Source organism: Castor canadensis, chromosome 6 (genome assembly GCF_047511655.1).
Source record: "Castor canadensis chromosome 6, mCasCan1.hap1v2, whole genome shotgun sequence".
Taxonomy (NCBI): domain Eukaryota; kingdom Metazoa; phylum Chordata; class Mammalia; order Rodentia; family Castoridae; genus Castor; species Castor canadensis.
In genome coordinates, this window is record NC_133391.1 from 4103373 (window position 1) to 4123266 (window position 19894).

General features: G+C 46.0%; 1 protein-coding gene across 1 annotated transcript in view; it reads left to right on the top strand.

Moving 5' to 3' along the window:
- The window catches only part of LOC109692913 (radial spoke head 10 homolog B-like), a 53000-nt gene that overhangs the window by 5463 nt on the left and 27643 nt on the right, over positions 1 to 19894 (top strand). Inside the window, exons 2-9 of the mRNA XM_074075513.1 lie at positions 932 to 1007; positions 5257 to 5325; positions 6699 to 6872; positions 14268 to 14353; positions 15332 to 15452; positions 16155 to 16331; positions 17378 to 17534; positions 17689 to 17810. Coding sequence (XP_073931614.1) covers positions 932 to 1007; positions 5257 to 5325; positions 6699 to 6872; positions 14268 to 14353; positions 15332 to 15452; positions 16155 to 16331; positions 17378 to 17534; positions 17689 to 17810 — 982 coding nt within the window. The remainder of the gene's footprint in view (positions 1 to 931; positions 1008 to 5256; positions 5326 to 6698; positions 6873 to 14267; positions 14354 to 15331; positions 15453 to 16154; positions 16332 to 17377; positions 17535 to 17688; positions 17811 to 19894) is intronic.

The following is a 19894-nucleotide window of genomic DNA, read 5'->3' on the forward strand; positions in this document are numbered from 1 at the left end:
CGTCACGCAAAAGAAGTTTTTAACCTTTTTATATTAATAGTTGAACAGGGAGGATTGTGGTGACATCTCCATATGCATGCATTGTGTGCTCCGGTTAGGTTCATCCACCTCTTTCTCCCTCATCTGCTTCCACACTCCTTAAATTGACTTTGACAGGTTTCGTTGTTCCATCAAAAAAAAATTTAAGATAATTTTATCATGGTCAAAACTTTGTAACGTAACATTTGCTATTCTGGTCACCTGGAACTTGTTCACTTCCCACAGAATCTCTGTACATGTCACGCACTAACCTCATACCCCCAAGCTTCTAACCTCTATTCTATTTTCTGGATATATTTATATATAATTATATACGTAACTTTTTATATTTTTGGCAGTACCAAAGTTTGAATTTAGGGCCTTCCACATGCTGGGCAAGTGCTCCACCACTTGAGCCATTCTTCCCCCAACGTGTGTGTGTGCGCGCGTGTGTGCGTATGCGTGCGTGCATGTGTGTGCACGCGTGTGTGCACATGTGCGTGCATGCGTGCGTGCTGCTTGGTATCAAACCTAGGGCCTTACATGTGGCCCTACCACTTAAACAAGCTTAGTACCACTTGAGCCACACACCCGGTCTTTTTTGCTTTATTTTTTAGTCTCTGCTTTTTGCCTAAGGCCGGCTTCAAACTGTAATCCTCCTACCTGTGCCTCCCACCTAGCTGGGTTTATAGGCACATCCCGCTATGCCCTGCTTGTTTTTGGGTGGGGGGGGAGTATCTCACAAATTTTGCATGGACTGGCCTTGAATCACAGTCCTCCCATCTCCACCTCCTGCTTAGCTGGGATTACAGATGGGTACCACCATGCCCAGCCCTATTTTCTGAACATGTATTTTAACCAACTGGCACTTGAGCTTGTTCACATCACTCGCTAGCTTGAACTTTCTTTGCAGCTACGAAGGGGAGAAAATCCGAGGACTGTATGAGGGAGAAGGCTTTGCGGTCTTTCAGGGAGGCAGCACCTACCGCGTGAGTCTCACGTCCTGGAACCCACAGGGCTGGGAGGTAGGGGTAGGCTAACAGTGTTAGATTTGCAAGTCTTCCTTGAAGTCCTTGATTCTTGCAAAGGAACTGGAAGGCCTTCTGCTGGTTTTGCTCTGCACCTTGGTTACATATTCAAGGTAAAAACAGAGCCCAGTATAACTGAAGTAGTCATTTTAGAATTCTTTCCTGATTTTAACCTACTGTCCAAACAACAGGTATGTCACTAAAGTTCCTCGGCATCTGGGGTATTTGTTCCAGGACTCCCCCTTGGATACCAAACTCCTCAGACACTCAGGCCCCTGATGTAAAATGGAGTGGTATTTGCATGGAACCTGTGCATGTCCTCTCTTCTTGTGGGCTGTAAATCGTCCCTAGATGACTGACAATGCATAATACGATGTAAGCACTATCTACATAGTTGTCTTTTTGTATTGTTTAGGGAACAATTTTAACTTTTTTTTTTCTGCGGCACTGGGGTTTAAACTCAGGGCTTCACCCTTGCTAGGCAGGAGCTCTATCACTTGAGCCACACCGCCAGCCCTGTTTAGGGAACAATTTTAAGAAAAAAGTACATGTCCAAAACAGAGCAACCCTTGTAGACCCAACTTCACCATGCCAGCAGCCAAGTAAGTTTTCCTCCCTACAGGATTCTCTATGGGGGTAGATTCTGTACACAGAGTCCATGGGGAGGCCACTGTGATGAGGAGCAAAAGTATGACCGTCACTTTGTCACCATTGTTTACAACTGGCCAATTTTTTTCATTCCTTACATAGATCTGTCAGCGGTTTTTATATGGGTGTGTTCATTTCAGAGATAACACTTTGAATCTTTTATTGCTGCCTGGTTTTCATGATTAAAAAAATTGCACATTTTAAAAATTAAAATTTTTTTCTTGTGATATATGTATAACATTTATTATTTTAACTTTTTTTTTGATGGTGCTGGAATTTGAACTCAGGGGCTCACATTTGCTAGGCAGGAGCTCTACCACTTGAGCCACATCTCCAGCCCTTGTTTGTGTTGTGTTTTTTCAAGATAGGGTCTAGAGAACTACTTTCCCAGGCTGGTCTCAAACTTCAATTCTCCTGATCTCTGCCTCCTGAGTAGCTGAGATCACAGGCCTAAGCCTGGTCATTTTCACCATTTTTAAGTGAACAGTGTGGTGGCCTCAGCACACTCACATTGTCAAGTACCAGCCATCACTACCATCCACCTCCAGAACGTTCTCATCTTCCCAGAGGGAGCACTGCAGCTCCTTTTCCCCCGGGAGGTGTTATTTTTGATGCTACGCAGTGTTAATATGCCAGTCGTAAGTATTCCATAGTTGTTAGATACTTTTAGGGTGTTTTCATGTTTTGCCTTTACTAATAAGGCCACAGTGAAGATATTTATTATCAAACGCATACGTGCTTATTATAGAACAATTATTTTATTTTATTTTATTTTTTGCTGTGCTGGGGTTTGAACTCAGGGCCTACACCTTGAGCCACTCCACCAGTCCTATTTTTGTGAAGGTTTTTTTCAAGATAGGGTCTTGCAAACTGTTTGCCTGGGCTGGCTTTGAACCGCAATCCTCCTGATCTCTGCCTCCTTAGTAGCTGGGATTACAGGTGTGAGCCAATGGGGCCTGGCTTAGGAGAACAAATTTTTGTTCTGAGGCCAAAAGGTGTAAGTTTCAGTACCCTAATTTTCTCCCTTAACATACATCTGTGTCATAAAAAATCTTCAGCTGGGTATAGTGGTACACCCCCGTAATCCCAGCACTGGGGAGACTGGGGAGGTAGAGGCAGGAGGATGAGGAGTTCCATGCCAGCCTGGGTTGTAAGGAGACCCTGTCTCAAAAGAAAAAAAAAAGTCCTTTTGTTGTGGCTGAATACTCCTCGTTATAATGACCTTCTGGCCTTTGATGTATCTCTGACATAGATAGGGGTTTCACTGAGGCTGATCGGGGCTCCCGTGGTCTCCGCAGGCCTTCTTACTCACAGCTTCCCACATGACCCAGGCTCACCTTGGGAACCTCTTCCTGGGCTACTAGGGTCCCGGATGCAGCTGCCTCTGCCCCAAGATCCCTGAAGTCTTACAGCTTGAGGTGTGCAGGTGCCTGGCTCTCCACGGCTGCCCTGCCCTACCACCGAGGGGGATGAGAAATTCCCTCTGCTCCCAGGGCATCACCTCCTTACCACTGCCAGCCTCTTACTTCGTAAACTTGCCAGATGCTTTCAGTGAAAATGATCATTGTTGCATCTCCTTTGAATTGTTCTCTTCTTAACTGTTATTGTTTGAGACAGGGTCTCTTTTGCCCAGAGAGGCCCCAAACTCCTGGGCTCAAGCGATCATCCTGCCTCAGCCTCTGAGCAGCCGGGACTACAGATGTGCTACTCCACACCTGGACTTAAAATGCTTATGCAGACAATCAGTTTGTGTTTAAGCTTTTGCATTTGGTTTGACAGAGCCCCCTTACAAATAAATGCCTGTGTAACGAGAGCAGGAGCAGCGGCTTGGCACTTTGTCTTGTTTTACGTTAGGGTGGCTGACGTCTCATATGGTAGTAGATTTTTAGTTCTGAACCATTGACTCCCCAGGGCCTGGCATCACCACTAAGCTGTCCTCAGATGAGACAGGCAGATCCAGCAGAGTGACTCATAGATGAGTGAGACCCGGTTTTATCACATTTTCAGATCCCAGTCCCCTGCACACGTGTTTGTATCTGCAGACAGACAGTGAAAGCCAGTGTTGCGGAAAACAACACCTTTTGCCATGTGGATGCTTGCTGACAGTTCTGTTCTGGTTTGTTAAATACAAAACACTGGTTCTTTTAACCCATGAATCAGTTTTGTAATACAAACCTGGGTCCCAGCCTACAGTATGCAGATTGCTGGGCCAGTGTCCCAGCACTCCTGAGGGCCTGTCTGCGGCGAGTCCTTGTTCACCTGGACTGACTCTGTAATGTGGCTCCTTGCTGCTGAAGTCAGGGCCAGGGTTCTGTGTGGTCCCTGGGACCAGAAGCACGTGCATCACCTGGGCACTGTTGTTGTGTTTTGCTTTTTGAGATAGGGTGTCACTAGGTAGGCTAGGCTGGCCTAGAACTCACAATCCTCTTGCCTCAGCTTCAGTGCTGGGATTGCAGGTGTGTGCCTCCACACCCAAAGTAGGGAATTTTTAGAAATGCACATTCCGGGGCTCCAGCCCAAACCTACTGAGGAGTGGGAGCCCCAAGGCCCATGGGATCACGGGCCCGTGATCCGTGTTTGAAAAGCCCCCAGGTCACTCATTCCCAGCAGAGTCTAAGAGTCACAGGGCTGGGCCACTGGTGTGTGGACTGGGGGTCTTCTATCGCCCACCCTGCCTCTGGCAGACTGTTCTAAGGGAGAACTGCACGTGTTATCAGCCCTGTTCACTGACTGCATTTAGACACTTATCTGTATCAAGCTTTCTGGACAGGCTGGCCAAGTGGCTCAAGAGGTAGCGCGCCTGCCTAGCAAGTGTAGTGTGAGGCCCTGAGTTCAAATCCCAGTGCCACCAAAACTAAAAAAGGCATAAATTAAGTTTCTGGACTAGTCCCTATATGTTAACACTAGACACTGTAAACGTTGACTGTGTCTAGAGACTCAGCCAACCACAGCTTAAAAATCCTCAGGAGAAAAATGACATCTGTACTGTGCAGGTGCAGGGTTTCTTGTTATTTCCTGAACAATATGGTGGAACAGCTGTTTACAGAGTGTCTGCACTGGATTTGGCACTCTCGGTCATCTGAGCATGAGTTAAAGTTTTCAGAAGGGGCTGGGGTTGTATCAGTGGGGAGCTTGTGTTTAGGAGACTGGTGCTTGAGTTTAGGTGCTGGGTTGGATCCCTAGCACCTCTAAAAAATGAGGTGTACGGGAGGATGTGCCCTCTGCAAATCACTTTATGTAAGGGGCTTGGGAGTCCATGGATTTTGGTGACTATTGGGGGTCCTGGAACCAAACCTCCACGGACTGTAGGTCGTATGCATGTGTGCACATCAGCGCATGCACACGTAATTCCCGGTAAGAGAAACCAGACCTGCAATCCCAGCACTTTGGAGGCTGAGGCAGGATGGTCAAGAGTTTGAGGCCAAGGGCTGGTGGAGTGGCTCAAGTGGTAGAGAACCTGCTTTGCAAGTGTGATGTCCTGAGTTCAAAGCCCAGTACTGCCAAATAAAAAAACGAAATCCCCAGCTTCACCCTAAGGGCCTTGTGTTGTTCTGTCTTGAAGGGAATGTTTTCAGAAGGACTCATGCATGGACAGGGGACTTACGTTTGGGCCGATGGCGTGAAATACGAGGTAAAGCATACAGTGAGTAACAGCTCTAAGCCGGCACCATGACCTGTGATGGTCAGTCCCCCTCAGTGACACGTGCTCTGTTCAGAAACGTTAAGTTAAAGGCACAGGACAGAGCAACGAGGTGACCACCCAGGGTGGCCAGAATGCGGTGCTCTGTGTTCTGTGTGTTTAATTCCTCCGACTTTCTACAAATGCCGACAGTTTGTTACACATTCTCTTCTGTACCTTTATTGTTCAGCTGTTGGACCATATCAGATCACCCAGGCCTAGCCATTTTCACTGCTGGTATGTAATCCATTATGTGGGTTTCACATAACTAGGGTTGCCAGCCCCAGGGGAATGCATATTTTTAAATTGATTGCTAGGATAGATTCGTTCTGCTGGACACTGTACCAGTTTCAGCTCCTACCCACAAAGCACATGCATGCCCAAAATGCTGTCCTAAAATTCCCAATTGCACACTAGTAACATCGTGCGGTTTATAAATGGTAACATGACATTTAAGCCATACGCTCGTGGCACGCTTGCTCAGAGAACACCAGCAGGGATGGAAACGCAGGCACATTGGGCCAGGAAGCGGCTTCCTGGAGTGGATGTGGGGCTGCCCTCGGGGCACGGGTGGGAGGGGGCTGAGGACTGGGCGCAATAGCCATCTTTCTGGGGACTCCCTTCCCAGGTAATACCTGCCTGCTATGCTAGCCTGTGGCCAGCATCAAAGTCTCTGATCCCACAGTGGCCGTTTGCCAAGAAGACCCCTCCGCTTCACTGTCTGGAAACTCCTAGAGGGTCTGGGGGGAGGAGGGGTCCTGCTCACAGGCATAGAGCCCTGTAGCAGCTGGGCGGGAGGCTTCATGGGTGGGACTCAGGCTTTCCAGGCCGAGCCAGGTGACTCCATCTGCCAGCTGGTGACATCCAGCAAGTTCAGATTCCTGGGTCTGTGACAGCACATGCTTAGCATGAGCAAGGCCCTGGGTTTGATCCCAGCACACACACATCCTAGAAGGGAGGCCACTGGCCCCAGGTCATAGTGTGCAAACTGCAGTTGTCAGCAGCCTCCTGGGCCTAAGGCAGTCTCCAGAAGGTGCCCTTGGGGTGGTGATCAGCTGCCATGTCTGCAGAGCCACCATGGAAAGATGGGTTTCCAGGGGGCAGGGGGGAGGGTGTCACTACCTGGCAGTCACCCCAGCCTCCTGGAGGGGACAGTGAATGGGACTGCGTGCTTCCTGGAGCTCTGTCTCCACATGGCCTGCTGCCCCTTGGCCTGGGGGGAGGAGGTGAAGGAGGAGGGAGGACATGAGGGGCCTGTGCACTGTTCCCACGGGGTAGGGGATGGAGAACCTTCTCCTGCCACCCTCATGGCTGCTTCACCCTAGGGGAGCTTCGTGAAGAACGTCCCCATGAACCACGGTGTGTACACATGGCTGGATGGCAGCATATATGAAGGAGAAGTAGTCAACGGCATCAGGAATGGATTTGGTGTGTTCAAGTGCATCTGGCCCCCTGTGTCCTACATTGGCCAGTGGTGCCACGGCAAAAGACATGGGAAGGTGGGTAAAGCAGCCAGGTGACAGTCCCATCTGGACATGGCACGAGGAAAGGGTTGAGGGAATACGAAGTTACACATGTTATTAATTTTTGAGATGGGGTCTTGCTAAGTAGCCCAGGCTGGTTTTGAACTGCCTATCCTCCTACCTCAGCCTCCCGAGTGCTGGGATTACAGGCATGTACCACCATGCCTGGATAAAATTGACCATTTTAAAGTTTGCAGTTCCCTTTCCTTTCCCTTCCTTCCTTTCCTTCCCCCATCCTTTTCCTTCCCTCCATCCCTCACTAAGCTTTCTGTCTCTATGGGTTTGGCTACTGGGCAGGATATGTGAAGAGTCCTGTAATGTGTCACCTTTTGTGTATGGCTGCTTTCACTTTACCATAATATTTTTGAGTTTCATCTATGTCATGCTATGTGTCAGTACTCCGTTCTTTTTTATGCCTGGGCAATATGCCATTGTAAGTTTACCTTCTCCATTCACTTTTAATCAGGCAAGCTTCTTGCAATTTGTGGTATTATTATTTTGCTTTTGTGTGGAATGATAAAACATTGCAGCCAATTTTAGAAATTTTTAAACTTATGGCTTTTAAAAAATACCACAAATAAAGGAAAAGTCTACTGTTTTATTCCACACTGGCTGAGGATTGACAGGTTGGAGCATGTTATTTGGGAGGGCATTGCTCCCTTGTCTGCTCGCACCTTCTTGAAGTCCATGGTTCATGATATTAAATATGGTTTCTTAAAAGCCTAGGGAGCCGGTGGCTCATGCCTGTGTTACTCAGGAGGCAGCGATCAGGAGGATGGCAGTTCAAGGCCAGCCTGGGCAAATAGTTCACAAGACCCTATGTTGAAAAAACTCAACACAAAAAAAGGCTGTTGGAGTGGCTTGGGTGGTAGAACACAAGTGTAAGCCCCTGAGTTCAAACCCACTACCACCAAAAATGCTCACAAAACTAAACAGGATTCGACAGTATTTAGATATTCCATAGGAACCAAAGTCCCTAGCTCCAGCTGTGCTCTATGGGAGGGAGGCAATGGCGGAAGCAGAATGTGGCCAGTCCTGGAATCTTGGAGCATCCTGGCTCTAGAAGTCTTTGCTTCCAGCCTGCTTCTCCCAAAGAGACCTGCTCCGTGCTGAATTTCTTTTGATGGTAGCTGCAGACAGCTACGGCTGCAATGGGAAGGTTGTCCATGAGGTCTATGCCTATCACCGGAGTCACCCACAGCCCTAACAAACCAGGGACAGCTGCCACAGTCTGCACATCAAGCCAGATCTGGCTTTCCAGGGCCAGGGGCCAGGCATCAGCACAGCAGTAGAGCAGGACTTCAGACACACCAGAGCCTGGGTTTGACCCCCAGCACCACAGAGCACAACATTCAAAAGACAAGAATTAGAGACCAAGGCCACCCTGCTTCCTTACACACACAGTTGGGAGAGGTTAGGACAGGGTGAGCCAGGACCGCCCCACTTGACAGCTTGCAGGGGGCACCACCTGGCCTTGAAGGATCCCTTAAAGTAGCCCTCCCTGGGTACTGAAGGAACCAGGTAGCTGAGCAGTGAGGAAAAAGGTAGAAACATTGCTACATGTGTATACATGTACACACACATGTACACATGCACACAAGCACAAATAAGCAATGAAGAAGCAACTCAAAGCCATTCTGCATAGATCTACATAAAGAGCCACTGTGCTGGCCTCCAGGACACCAAACAGACCAGATCAAAATAGAACTACCCCACGACATATCATCATTAAAACAACAAGTTCAGAAACTAGGGAAAGAATATTGAAGGCTGTAAGAGAGAAAAAACAAGTAACATACAAAGGTAAACCCATCAAAATCACAGCAGACTTCTCAACAGAAACATTAAAAGCAAGAAGAACGTGGGGTGAGATCTTCCAGGCACTGAATGAAAATAACTTCAACCCCAGGATACTCTACCCAGCAAAACTATCATTCAAAATAGATGGAGTAATAAAAGTCTTCCATGATAAGCAGAAACTAAAACAATATGTGACCACAAAGCCACCACTGCAAAAGATTCTTCAAGGGATTCTGCACACAGAAAGTGAAACCCAACTTAACCATGAAAAGACAGGCAGCACAAAACCACAGGAAAAGAAAAAGCAAGACAGTAGAGAGTAACCTCAACTTAGGTACACACAGTCAAACCTTCAAACAACTAAGACAACTAAATGACAGGAATCACCACATACCTTAATGTTAACGGACTTAATTCACCCATCAAAAGGCACTGCTTGATGAAATGGATTAAAAAGGAAGATCCAACAATTTGTTGCTTACAGGAGACCCATCTCACTGACAGAAATAAGCATAGGCTTAGGATGAAAGGCTGGAAGAAGATTTACCAAGCCAATGGTCCCCGAAAATAGGCAGGAATAGCAGTACTTATCTCTGACAAAGTAGACTTCAAACCTACATTGATCAAACGAGATAAAGAAGGACATTCCATAGTAATAAAAGGGGAAATAGACCAAAAGGAAATGATAATTATCAACCTATATGCACCCAATGTCAACGCACCCAGTTTCATCAAACATACCCTGAAAGACCTAAAAGCATATATTAATGCCAACACAGTGGTTGTGGGAGACTTTAACACCCCATTATCATCAATAGATAGGTCATCCAAACAAAAAATCAATAAAGAAATCCAAGATCTAAAATATACCTTAGATCAAATGGACCTAGTTCATGTCTACAGAACATTTCATCCAACTTCCACACAATATACATTCTTCTCAGCAGCCCATGGAACCTTCTCCAAAATAGATCATACCCTAGGGCACAAAGCAAGTCTCAGCAAACATAAGAAAATAGAAATTATACCGTGCATACTATCTGATCACAATGCATTAAAACTAGAACTCAACAACAAAAGTAAAGACAAAAAACATGCAAACAGCTGGAAACTAAATAACTCATTACTTAATGAAGAATGGATCATCGATGAAATAAAAGAGGAAATTAAAAAGTTCCTGGAACTCAATGAAAATGAAAACACAACCTACCGGAACCTATGGGACACAGCTAAGGCAGTCCTGCGAGGAAAGTTTATAGCCATGAGTGCATATATTAAAAAGACTGAAAGATCCCAAATCAATGACCTAATGCTATATCTCAAACTCGTAGAAAAACAAGAACAAGAAATCCCAAAACAAATAGAAGGAGAGAAATAAAAATAGCTGAAATCAATGAAATAGAAACCAAAAAAAAACCATACAAAGAATTAATGAAACAAAAAGTTGGTTCTTTGAAAAAATAAACAAGATCGATAGACCCCTGGCAAACCTGACTACAATGAGGAGAGAAAAAACCCAAATTAGTAGAATCAGGAATGCAAAAGGGGAGATAACAACAAACACCATGGAAGTCCAGGAAATCATCAGAGACTATTTCGAGAACCTATATTCAAATAAATTTGAAAATCTTAAAGAAATGGACAGATTTCTAGATACATATGATCATCCAAAACTGAACCAAGAGGAAATTAATCACCTGAATAGACCTATAACACAAAATGAAATTGAAGCAGCAATCAAGAGTCTCCCCAAAAAGAAAAGTCCAGGACCTGATGGATTCTCTGCTGAATTCTATCAGACCTTTAAAAGAAGAACTGACACCAACCCTCCTTAAACTGTTCCACAAAATAGAAAGGGAAGGAAATCTGCCAAACACATTTTATGAAGCCAGTACTACACTTATCCCAAAACCAGGCAAAGACACCTCCAAAAAGGAGAACTATAGGCCAATCTCCTTAATGAACATTGACGCAAAAATCCTCAACAAAATAATGGCAAACCGAATTCAACAACACATCAAAAAGATTATCACCACGACCAAGTAGGCTTCATCCCAGGGATGCAGGGGTGGTTCAACATACGAAAATCAATAAACGTAATAAACCACATTATCTGAAGCAAAGACAAAAACCACTTGATCATCTCAATAGATGCAGAAAAAGCCTTTGATAAGATCCAACACCATTTCATGATAAAAGCTCTAAGAAAACTAGGAATAGAAGGAAAGTTCCTCAACATTATAAAAGCTATATATGACAAACCTACAGCCAGCATTATACTTAACGGAGAAAAACTGAAACCATTCCCTCTAAAATCAGGAACTAGACAAGGATGCCCACTATCTCCACTCCTGTTCAACATAGTACTGGAATTCCTAGCCAGAGCAATTAGGCAAGAAGAAGGAATAAAAGGAATACAAATAGGTAAAGAAACTGTCAAAATATCCCTATTTGCAGATGACATGATCCTATACCTTAGAGACCCAAAAAACTCTACTCAGAAGCTCCTAGACATCATCAATAGCTACAGCAAGGTAGCAGGATATAAAATCAACATAGAAAAATCATTAGCATTTCTATACACTAACAATGAGCAAACTGAAAAAGAATGTATGAAAACAATTCCATTCACAATAGCCTCAAAAAAAATTAAATACCTAGGGGTAAACCTAACAAAAGATGTGAAAGACCTCTACAAGGAAAACTATACACTTCTGAAGAAAGAGATTGAGGAAGACTATAGAAAGTGGAGAGATCTCCCATGCTCATGGATTGGTAGAATCAACATAGTAAAAATGTCAATACTCCCAAAAGTAATCTACATGTTTAATGCAATTCCCATCAAAATTCCAATGACATTCATTAAAGAGATCGAAAAATCTACCGTGAAATTTATATGGAAACACAAGAGGCCACGAATAGCCAAGGCAATACTCAGTCAAAAGAACAATGCAGGAGGTATCACAATACCTGACTTCAAACTATATTACAAAGCAATAACAATAAAAACAGCATGGTACTGGCACAAAAACAGACATGAAGACCAGTGGAACAGAATAGAGGACCCAGATATGAAGCCACACAACTATAACCAACTTGTCTTTGACAAAGGAGCTAAAAATATACAATGGAGAAATAGCAGCTGGGAAAACTGGTTAGCAGGCTGGGAAAACTGGTTAGCAGTCTGCAAAAAACTGAAACTAGATCCATGTATATCACCCTATACCAATATTAACTCAAAATGGATCAAAGATCTTAATATCAGACCCCAAACTCTAAAGTTGATACAGGAAAGAGTAGGAAATACTCTGGAGTTAGTAGGTATAGGTAAAAACTTTCTCAAGGAAACCCCAGCAGCACAGCAACTAAGAGATAGCATAGATAAATGGGACCTCATAAAACTAAAAAGCTTCTGTTCATCAAAAGAAATGGTCTCTAAACTGAAGAGAATACCCACAGAGTGGGAGAAAATATTTGCCAGCTACACATCAGACAAAGGACTGATAACCAGAATATATAGGGAACTTAAAAAACTAAATTCTCCCAAAACTAATGAACCAATAAAGAAATGGGCACGTGAACTAAACAGAACTTTCTCAAAAGAAGAAATTCAAATGGCCAAAAAACACATGAAAAAATGCTCACCATCTCTAGCAATAAAGGAAATGCAAATTAAAACCACACTAAGATTCCACCTCACCCCTGTTAGAATAGCCATCATCAGCAACACCACCAACAACAGGTGTTGGCGAGGATGCGAGGAAAAAGGAACCCTCTTACACTGTTGGTAGGAGTGTAAAGTAGTACAACCACTCAGGAAAAAAATTTGGAGGCTACTTAAAAAGCTAGACATTGATCTACCATTTGATCCAGCAATACCACTCTTGGGGATATACCCAAAAGACTGTGACACAGGTTACTCCAGAGGCACCTGCACACCCATGTTTATTGCGGCACTATTCACAATAGCCAAGTTATGGAAACAGCCAAGATGCCCCACCACTGACGAATGGATTAAGAAAATGTGGTATCTGTACACAATGGAATTTTATGCAGCCATGAAGAACAAAATGTTATCATTCGCTGGTAAATGGATGGAATTGGAGAACATCATTCTGAGTGAGGTTAGCCTGGCCTAAAAGACCAAAACTCGTATGTTCTCCCTCATATGTGGACATTAGATCAAGGGCAAACACAACAATGGGATTGGACTTTGAGCACATGATAAAAAGGAGAGCACACAAGGGAGGGGTGAGGATAGGTAAGACACCTAAAAAATTAGCTAGCTTTTGTTGCCCTTAATGCAGAGAAGCTAAAGCAGATACCTTAAAAGCAACTGAGGCCAATAGGAAAAGGGGACCAGGAACTAGAGAAAAGGTGAGATCAAAAAGAATTAACCTATAAGGTAACACACACGCACAGGAAATCAATGTGAGCCAACTCCCTGTATAGCTACCCTTATCTCAACCAGCAAAAACCCTTGTTCCTTCCTATTATGGCTTATACTCTCTCTTCAACAAAATTAGAAATAAGGGCAAAATAGTTTCTGCTGGGTATTGAGGGGGTGGGGGGGAGAGGGAGGGGGTGGAGTGGGTGGTAAGGGAGGGGGTGGGGGAGGGGGGAGAAATAACCCAAGCCTTGTATGCACATATGAATAATAAAATAAAATAAAATAAAATTGATAGAAGTCCTATGGAAAAAAAAAAGAGCCACTGTGCTTCCATGGGTCATCAAAGGAAGGTCACAGTACATTCACTTACACTCAGAGGCAGCAAAATGAGGAAAAGGTCAAAATGCATAAAACACGTTCATGTGGAGAGGCACCTGCCCAGCAAGCACAAGGTCCTGAGCTCTACCAGAAGAAAAAGCAAGATGGCTGTGGGAGCCTGTTGCGAAAGAGAGTGACAGTGAGTTACATGGAAGGCGCAAGCACTCAGTTCAGGTGACAGCAGGACAGATTTCTGAAAGGGTTTAATTTGACTTAACAGCTATCAAATATAACGCAGACACTGCCTGCCTTCACATGGCACCTTATCACCAAGGAGCGTCCCCCTCCCACTGGTTCATGTGTCCCCAGCTGGTGGCACTATTCGGGGAGGTATGGGAAATTTTAGGAGGTGGAACCTAAAGAGAGGAATTAATGTCACTGGGGTATCTGGTCCCTGACCATTTCTCTCTCTCTCTCTCTCTCTTTCTCTCTCTCTCTTATTCTCTCCCTCCCTGCTTCCTGTCCACCATAAGGGGAGCAGCCTCTGTCACATTCTGTTCTGCCTCAGCCAAACCCTTGGCTGTGGTCTGAAACCAGGAGCCAAAATGAATCATTCCTCTCGAGTTGTTTCTGTCAGGTGGTTTGTCACAGCGGCCACAAGGCCAACTGGTATAAGGACTCACGTGTATGGCGTTGCCACAACTCCCCTTGACTGCAGAGCAGGACTCGGTGAGCATGTGTCTCTGGAAGTGACATTGACCTCTGTACAACTAGGCCTTTAAAATTCATATAGTTTCTTTCCATATTGAAGCAGCATCTGTGTTGAGAGGCCTAATTTCAATTTTAAGTGTTCTTTATTTCAGGGCACCATTTACTACAACCAAGAGGGTACCTCTTGGTACGAGGGCGACTGGGTGCACAACATCAAGAAAGGCTGGGGGATCAGATGGTAGGTGTGGCCCATTGTGCCTGCGTGGGGACAGGGTGTGGGCCGAAGCAAGGTGTGGAAGTGACAGAGAACACATCTTCTGTCGAAGCCACCCCCTTAGCAATGAGGATGTTCTGTGAAAGCTCAGCCAGGCTCTCTACTGAGTGTCTGACAATGTCTCCCTTTGTCACAGGTACACTGCCTTTCTTTGTTCTCTGTGCTAATCACAAACCTTTAGCTATCCAAAGAACAGAAACACACTTGTTTGACTTTAGATTGAGCTGATAATTTTTTTTCTTTTATATTTGAATTTTTTTTTTTTGTCTGCACTGGGGTTTGAACTCAGGGCTTCTGGGTAGGTGCTCTACCACTTGAACCACTCCATCTGCCATTTTTTTCTTTTTTTTTTTTTTGAGACAGGGTCTCTCTTTGTAGCCCAGGCTGGCCTGAAACTTAAGATCCTCCTGCCTTAGCCTCCCAAGTTCTGGGATTACAGGCGTGCACCACCACATCTGGCAGAGCCAGATGTTGGGAGCAAATATTAACTAATCACAACACAATAGGAAATTATTTCTATAACATGTTAAAACCCCAGTCTTAGGCATGCTGTCACCTTATTAAATAACCAGAAAGCTTAATAAATTGGCTTATTATGTTCTGTAGTTATTTTGCCACCCAAGTGCCTACCCATTGAATTTCAGTACAGGGAAGAGTGAGCCCCAGGTACTACGATTTCTTCATAGGTGTTCAGGGAAAAGTTTGAATCTTTTTTTTTTAAGTTCTAGGGGTGGAACCTAGAACCTTGCACATGCTCTGATTTTTTTGAGTCAGGATCTTGCTGCAGAGCACAGGCTGGCCTCGAACTTGTGGTCTTCCTGCCTCAGACTCTCAAGTGCTGGGATTACAGATATGCACCACTGTGTCCAGCTAAGTTTGAGTCGTGAAGGTAATTGCTGAGTGTGAGGTAACCGCTTGGCCCTCTTTGGTCTCTTGTCACAGTTACAAGTCTGGAAACATATACGAAGGCCAGTGGCGGGACAACATGCGCCATGGGGAAGGCAGAATGAGATGGCTGGCCACCCGCGAGGAATACACTGGGAACTGGGAGAAGGGGGTCCAGGTAGGCACTGCCCGCTCGCTGCTCACACCTGGGCCCCCAGCCGGTGCTGTCTGGGAGCGGGTCCTGTGGGAAGCTGCAGTCCAGGCTCTGTTCTGTTGGGAAATGCGAAGCACAGCACACGGGCGTCAACTGCACTTTACAAGTTTTCTTTTTTTTTTGAGATAGGGTCACACTGTGTAGCCCAGGCTGACTCTGAACTCAGGATCCTCCTGCTTCAGCCAGCCTAGTGCTGGGATTATAGGTGGGCACCACCACACCTGGTACCATCTGCATTTTTTAACGCTGTTTTATGATTTACTCTCCTTGAGCAGTCTTACACACAAGCTAAGTTCCGGCACAGGCAAATCCATGCATTCATTCATGCGGTTCCTATGAGGACAACAGTAACAATTTATCAGATGGGAACGGTGGTGAGTGCTTGTGATCCCAGCATTCAGGAGGGTGAGGCTGGATGACCGGGCATTCCATGTCAGCCTGGGCCTAGTGAGACCCTGTCTCAAAAAAAAAAAAAACACCCACCAAGCTTGAACTTCTATTATCTTTATATTAATCCGGTAATTGGGCGCTTGGTAATCTCATGTAACAATTCCTTCCAGTTGCTTTTTGTAGGTTCTTTGGGATTCTATATAGGATCCTCTATAGGCAATCAGGTCAAAGGAGGAAGTATTCAGGGCACTTCTGAGGGCAGCTGCTTTCTTTCAGAATGGCTTTGGGACATACACGTGGTTTGTGAAGAGAATCTGCAATTCCCAGTACCCTATGAGGAACGAGTACACTGGGGAGTTCTTAAACGGCTGCCGTCACGGGCGTGGCACATTCTACTATGCCAGTGGAGCCATGTACGAGGGGGAGTGGGTGTCCAACAAAAAGCACGGCATGGTGAGTGTAGGCCACAGACCTCGTCCACCGACTGGGAGTCTGTTCAAATACTGTGCAGTGCTTACGTTGCACAGGTCACTTACTGTGATCACAGGAATTTAAAAATATTTCTGGCATGTTATCCACTCACTAGGTATTTACAAGTTATACAATTTTTGGTGTGTGTGTGTGCTGGGTGGTTTCTGCTGTAAGTAACAGACAGGGTAGCTTAGTCTGCCATTAATCTGTAACTAATAATAGTGGGAAGAGCCAGGTGCCGGTGCTCACCCCTATAATCCCAGCTACTCAGGAGGCAGAGATCAAGAAGATCATGGGTCACTGTCAGCCTAGGCAAGTAGTTCCTGAGACCCTATCTCAAAAAAACCCATCACAAAAAAGGGCTGATGGAGTAGCTCAAGGTGTAGACCCTGAGTTCAAACCCCAGTACCGCCAAAAAAACAAACAAACAAACAAAAAGAATAATGGGGGCTTCCAGGTGGCTTTGGTTCCATGACAGTGATATCAGGACTTCTCTTCCATCTACCCACAATATCTCTGTGTTGCCCCTTTCCCATGATGGCAAGAAGGCTGCCGTGGTTCCAGTCTTCACATGCACATACCACATACCCCACTGAATAGAAGAAAAAAAGGTCTTTTCCCAGAAGCTCTGTATGCTGTCATCCATTTCAGCCGGCCACATAGGGTCCGTTGCCCCCATGTGAGTCAGTCCCTGACTGTTGACCTGGGCTTGGCAAACAGCAGAGGAGTCCCTGTCATTGGTGAGCACCCCGCTGACCACATGCAGAGGTTGACGAGGCACATCTTGTGATCTAGAGGTGATTAAAGTTGAGGGGAGTCTGGGGGCAGATACAGAAGGGGGGCAGAGAGGAGAAAGGAGGAGAGGGAGACCACAGCACCGAGGAGCTGCTACTGCATGCACTAAGTGTAGCTCCCAAACAAACAAGCAGAAAGGTCGGAGCCCTTGACCACACTGTCCATGTACGTTCACCAGTGATTTTCCAGGAAGATTTGCCTCCCACTGCAAAAAGCCGTTTCTCTCCCTGCAGGGCCGATTCACTTTCAAGAATGGGCGTGTGTATGAAGGCCAGTTCTGCGATGACCACATCGCACCATGTGCAGACGGAGCAGAACCTGCTCAGGCCCGGGGCCGGCCCTCGGATGCTTTCCAGAGCAGCAGGCTGTGGGGATCCTCTCTCGGGGCTGGTAGGGGCACTCCCCACAGTCAGGGACACATTTGCACCACTCAAAAACACACCCGGTGCTGCTTCACGAATGCTCTTGCACACGCTGATGCATGGGGTCTTGGACAGTTTTGACACTGCTCTTCACAAGAGCCCTGTGTTTGCCTTGCTTGTAGAGATCATGAGAAGGCTGGATGGCAGCGGAAGCCACGCGGTGCTAGGGTCAAGCGTGGAACTGGACCTGACCTCCTTGCTGAACTTGTACCCAAAGGAGACCCAGGCCCATGAAAAGCAGCAGGTAGAGAACACCCCTCATGCTGCTGTAAAGCATGAGAAGTGACAGAAGTGTGGCCTCGGGACAGCAGCTCAGTCGCCGACAGGGATGCTCTCTCCAGGTGACCCCGCTTCTTCTGCAGGGTGGCCCTGGAAAGAGCAGGCTTTGTGGAAAAATGGGCACCCAGAGGACTGGACGCAGTGAGGTCCCCAGCGCCTCAGAGCCCAGAGGTCACGTTACCTCTGTGGGCCAAGGCTGTGGCTGCCTGTCTCTGTGGGAGCTGTTCCTGCCACGCACCATTACATTTGTTTATTCTTTGTACAGCTGGGGTGTGAACTCAAGGCCCCACGCTTGCTCTACCACTCAAGCCACACCCAGCCCTTGCACTATTACACTTCAAGTTTTAGAAGAATTTAGAGCCCTTAGAAACTTTTGGAAGCTGGGTGCTGGTGGCCCATACCTGTAATCCCAGCTATTCAGGAGGCAAAGATCAGGAAGATCACAGTTCAAAGCCAGACCAGGCAAATAGTTCCTGAGACCCCCATCTCGCAAACCCATCACCAAAAAGGGCTGGTGGAGTGGCTCAAGGTGTAGGCCCTGAGTTCAAAGCTCAGTATCGCAAAAAAAAGAAAAAAGGAAAAAAGAAATCTCTGGAGATCCAGAAGCCCTTAGAGACAAGAGTCAGTGACATGCTCTTGGATCTCATTTGACTGACATCTGATAGTCACAGCCACCAGCTGTGTCTCCTGTGAAAGTCTTACTGGAGACGTGTCAGCTGCTAGAACCACAGGCCCCTTTACACCTCACCTCCTTTCTCTTCCTCGCTGCATGGCACCTGGCGCCTGGTTCTGTGTGCCAGGAAAGGGGTGATTTGACACTCCCCCATCCCCCCGGTTTTGGTCCCAAGGCCAACAACAGTTGTGTGCGCACTCGGACCTCTTCTGGGCCTGTGAGCCAGGCTCCTGGGACCACTCACCTCTACCACCAGATTCATTAGAGACAGCAAGGAACCTTCATGGCCTCCTGTAATGACAAAAGCAGTTGTGACACTTGTAGAAAATGTAGAAAACACAGGTAAGGAAAAGGTAGAGACCCTCCACCCAGATGCATCTGCGGCTGGCTTTGTAGTTTTTTACTGTGCCCACAGATAGAAAACTGGGACTACTCTGCTCAGAGGATCTTTTTTGTGCAGACTTGAGGATAGCCACTCAGTGTTCTCCAAGATTTGATCTTTAGATGAACGAGCTCATACAAACCCAACTGATTTGCCAGGAAAGGAGGGATCGAATTGTTCACATCACTGTTCTCCCCTGCCCACAAATTTAACACAGCATCGCTGGAACTCCAAACTATAAAGGAATGCTGTGTCTTATAAGATTTGTGCACCTTAAAATGTATTTATGATCACCAAAAGGACATATGCTTTTACAAAAAATGTAAACATTACCAAAATACGTAACAGGAATGGAAAGAATCCTGTCACCATAGTCTTTTTAGGCACACCCTTAAACGCCGCTAATGCCTGTGTAGCCTTTTATATATTGCATTTTTTTTTTTTGCAGTTCTGGGACTTGAACTCAGGGCCTTCACCTTGAGCCACTCCGCACACAAGCCCCCCACCTTTTCTCTCGCAAACTATTTGCCCAGGCTGGCTTTGAACCTCCATCCTCCTGATCTCTGCCTCATGAGTGACTAGGATTACAGGCAGGAGTCACCAGCGCCTGGCAAATACTGCAATCTTTGTAGCAAATCTTGTGATGACTTTGAGAACGTCACAGTGTCTGGTGCCTTTCTCCCAGACTCCCCTTACGTGACCTCTTCTATAACCAGGGCACGGTGACCAGGGCCCAGCAGTGACAAGTGTTACTAAGCCACAGACTTGTGCAAAGAGCCCTGTAAAGTGTCTCCTATGCCCTTTCTGTTCTGGGGTCCTCCATGACCCTGGGGCTTTTGCACAGTACTGGTCAGTGCTTTTACAGACTAGTCTCTCAGTTGGGTTTATTTAAGGCTGTTCCGTAGTTATTGCTGTTGTGGGCATCATTTATCAAAATGTGGATTTTGTGTTTGGAGTAGGGGTTCTGGATTATTTTCATTTCTGCCAGCACAAG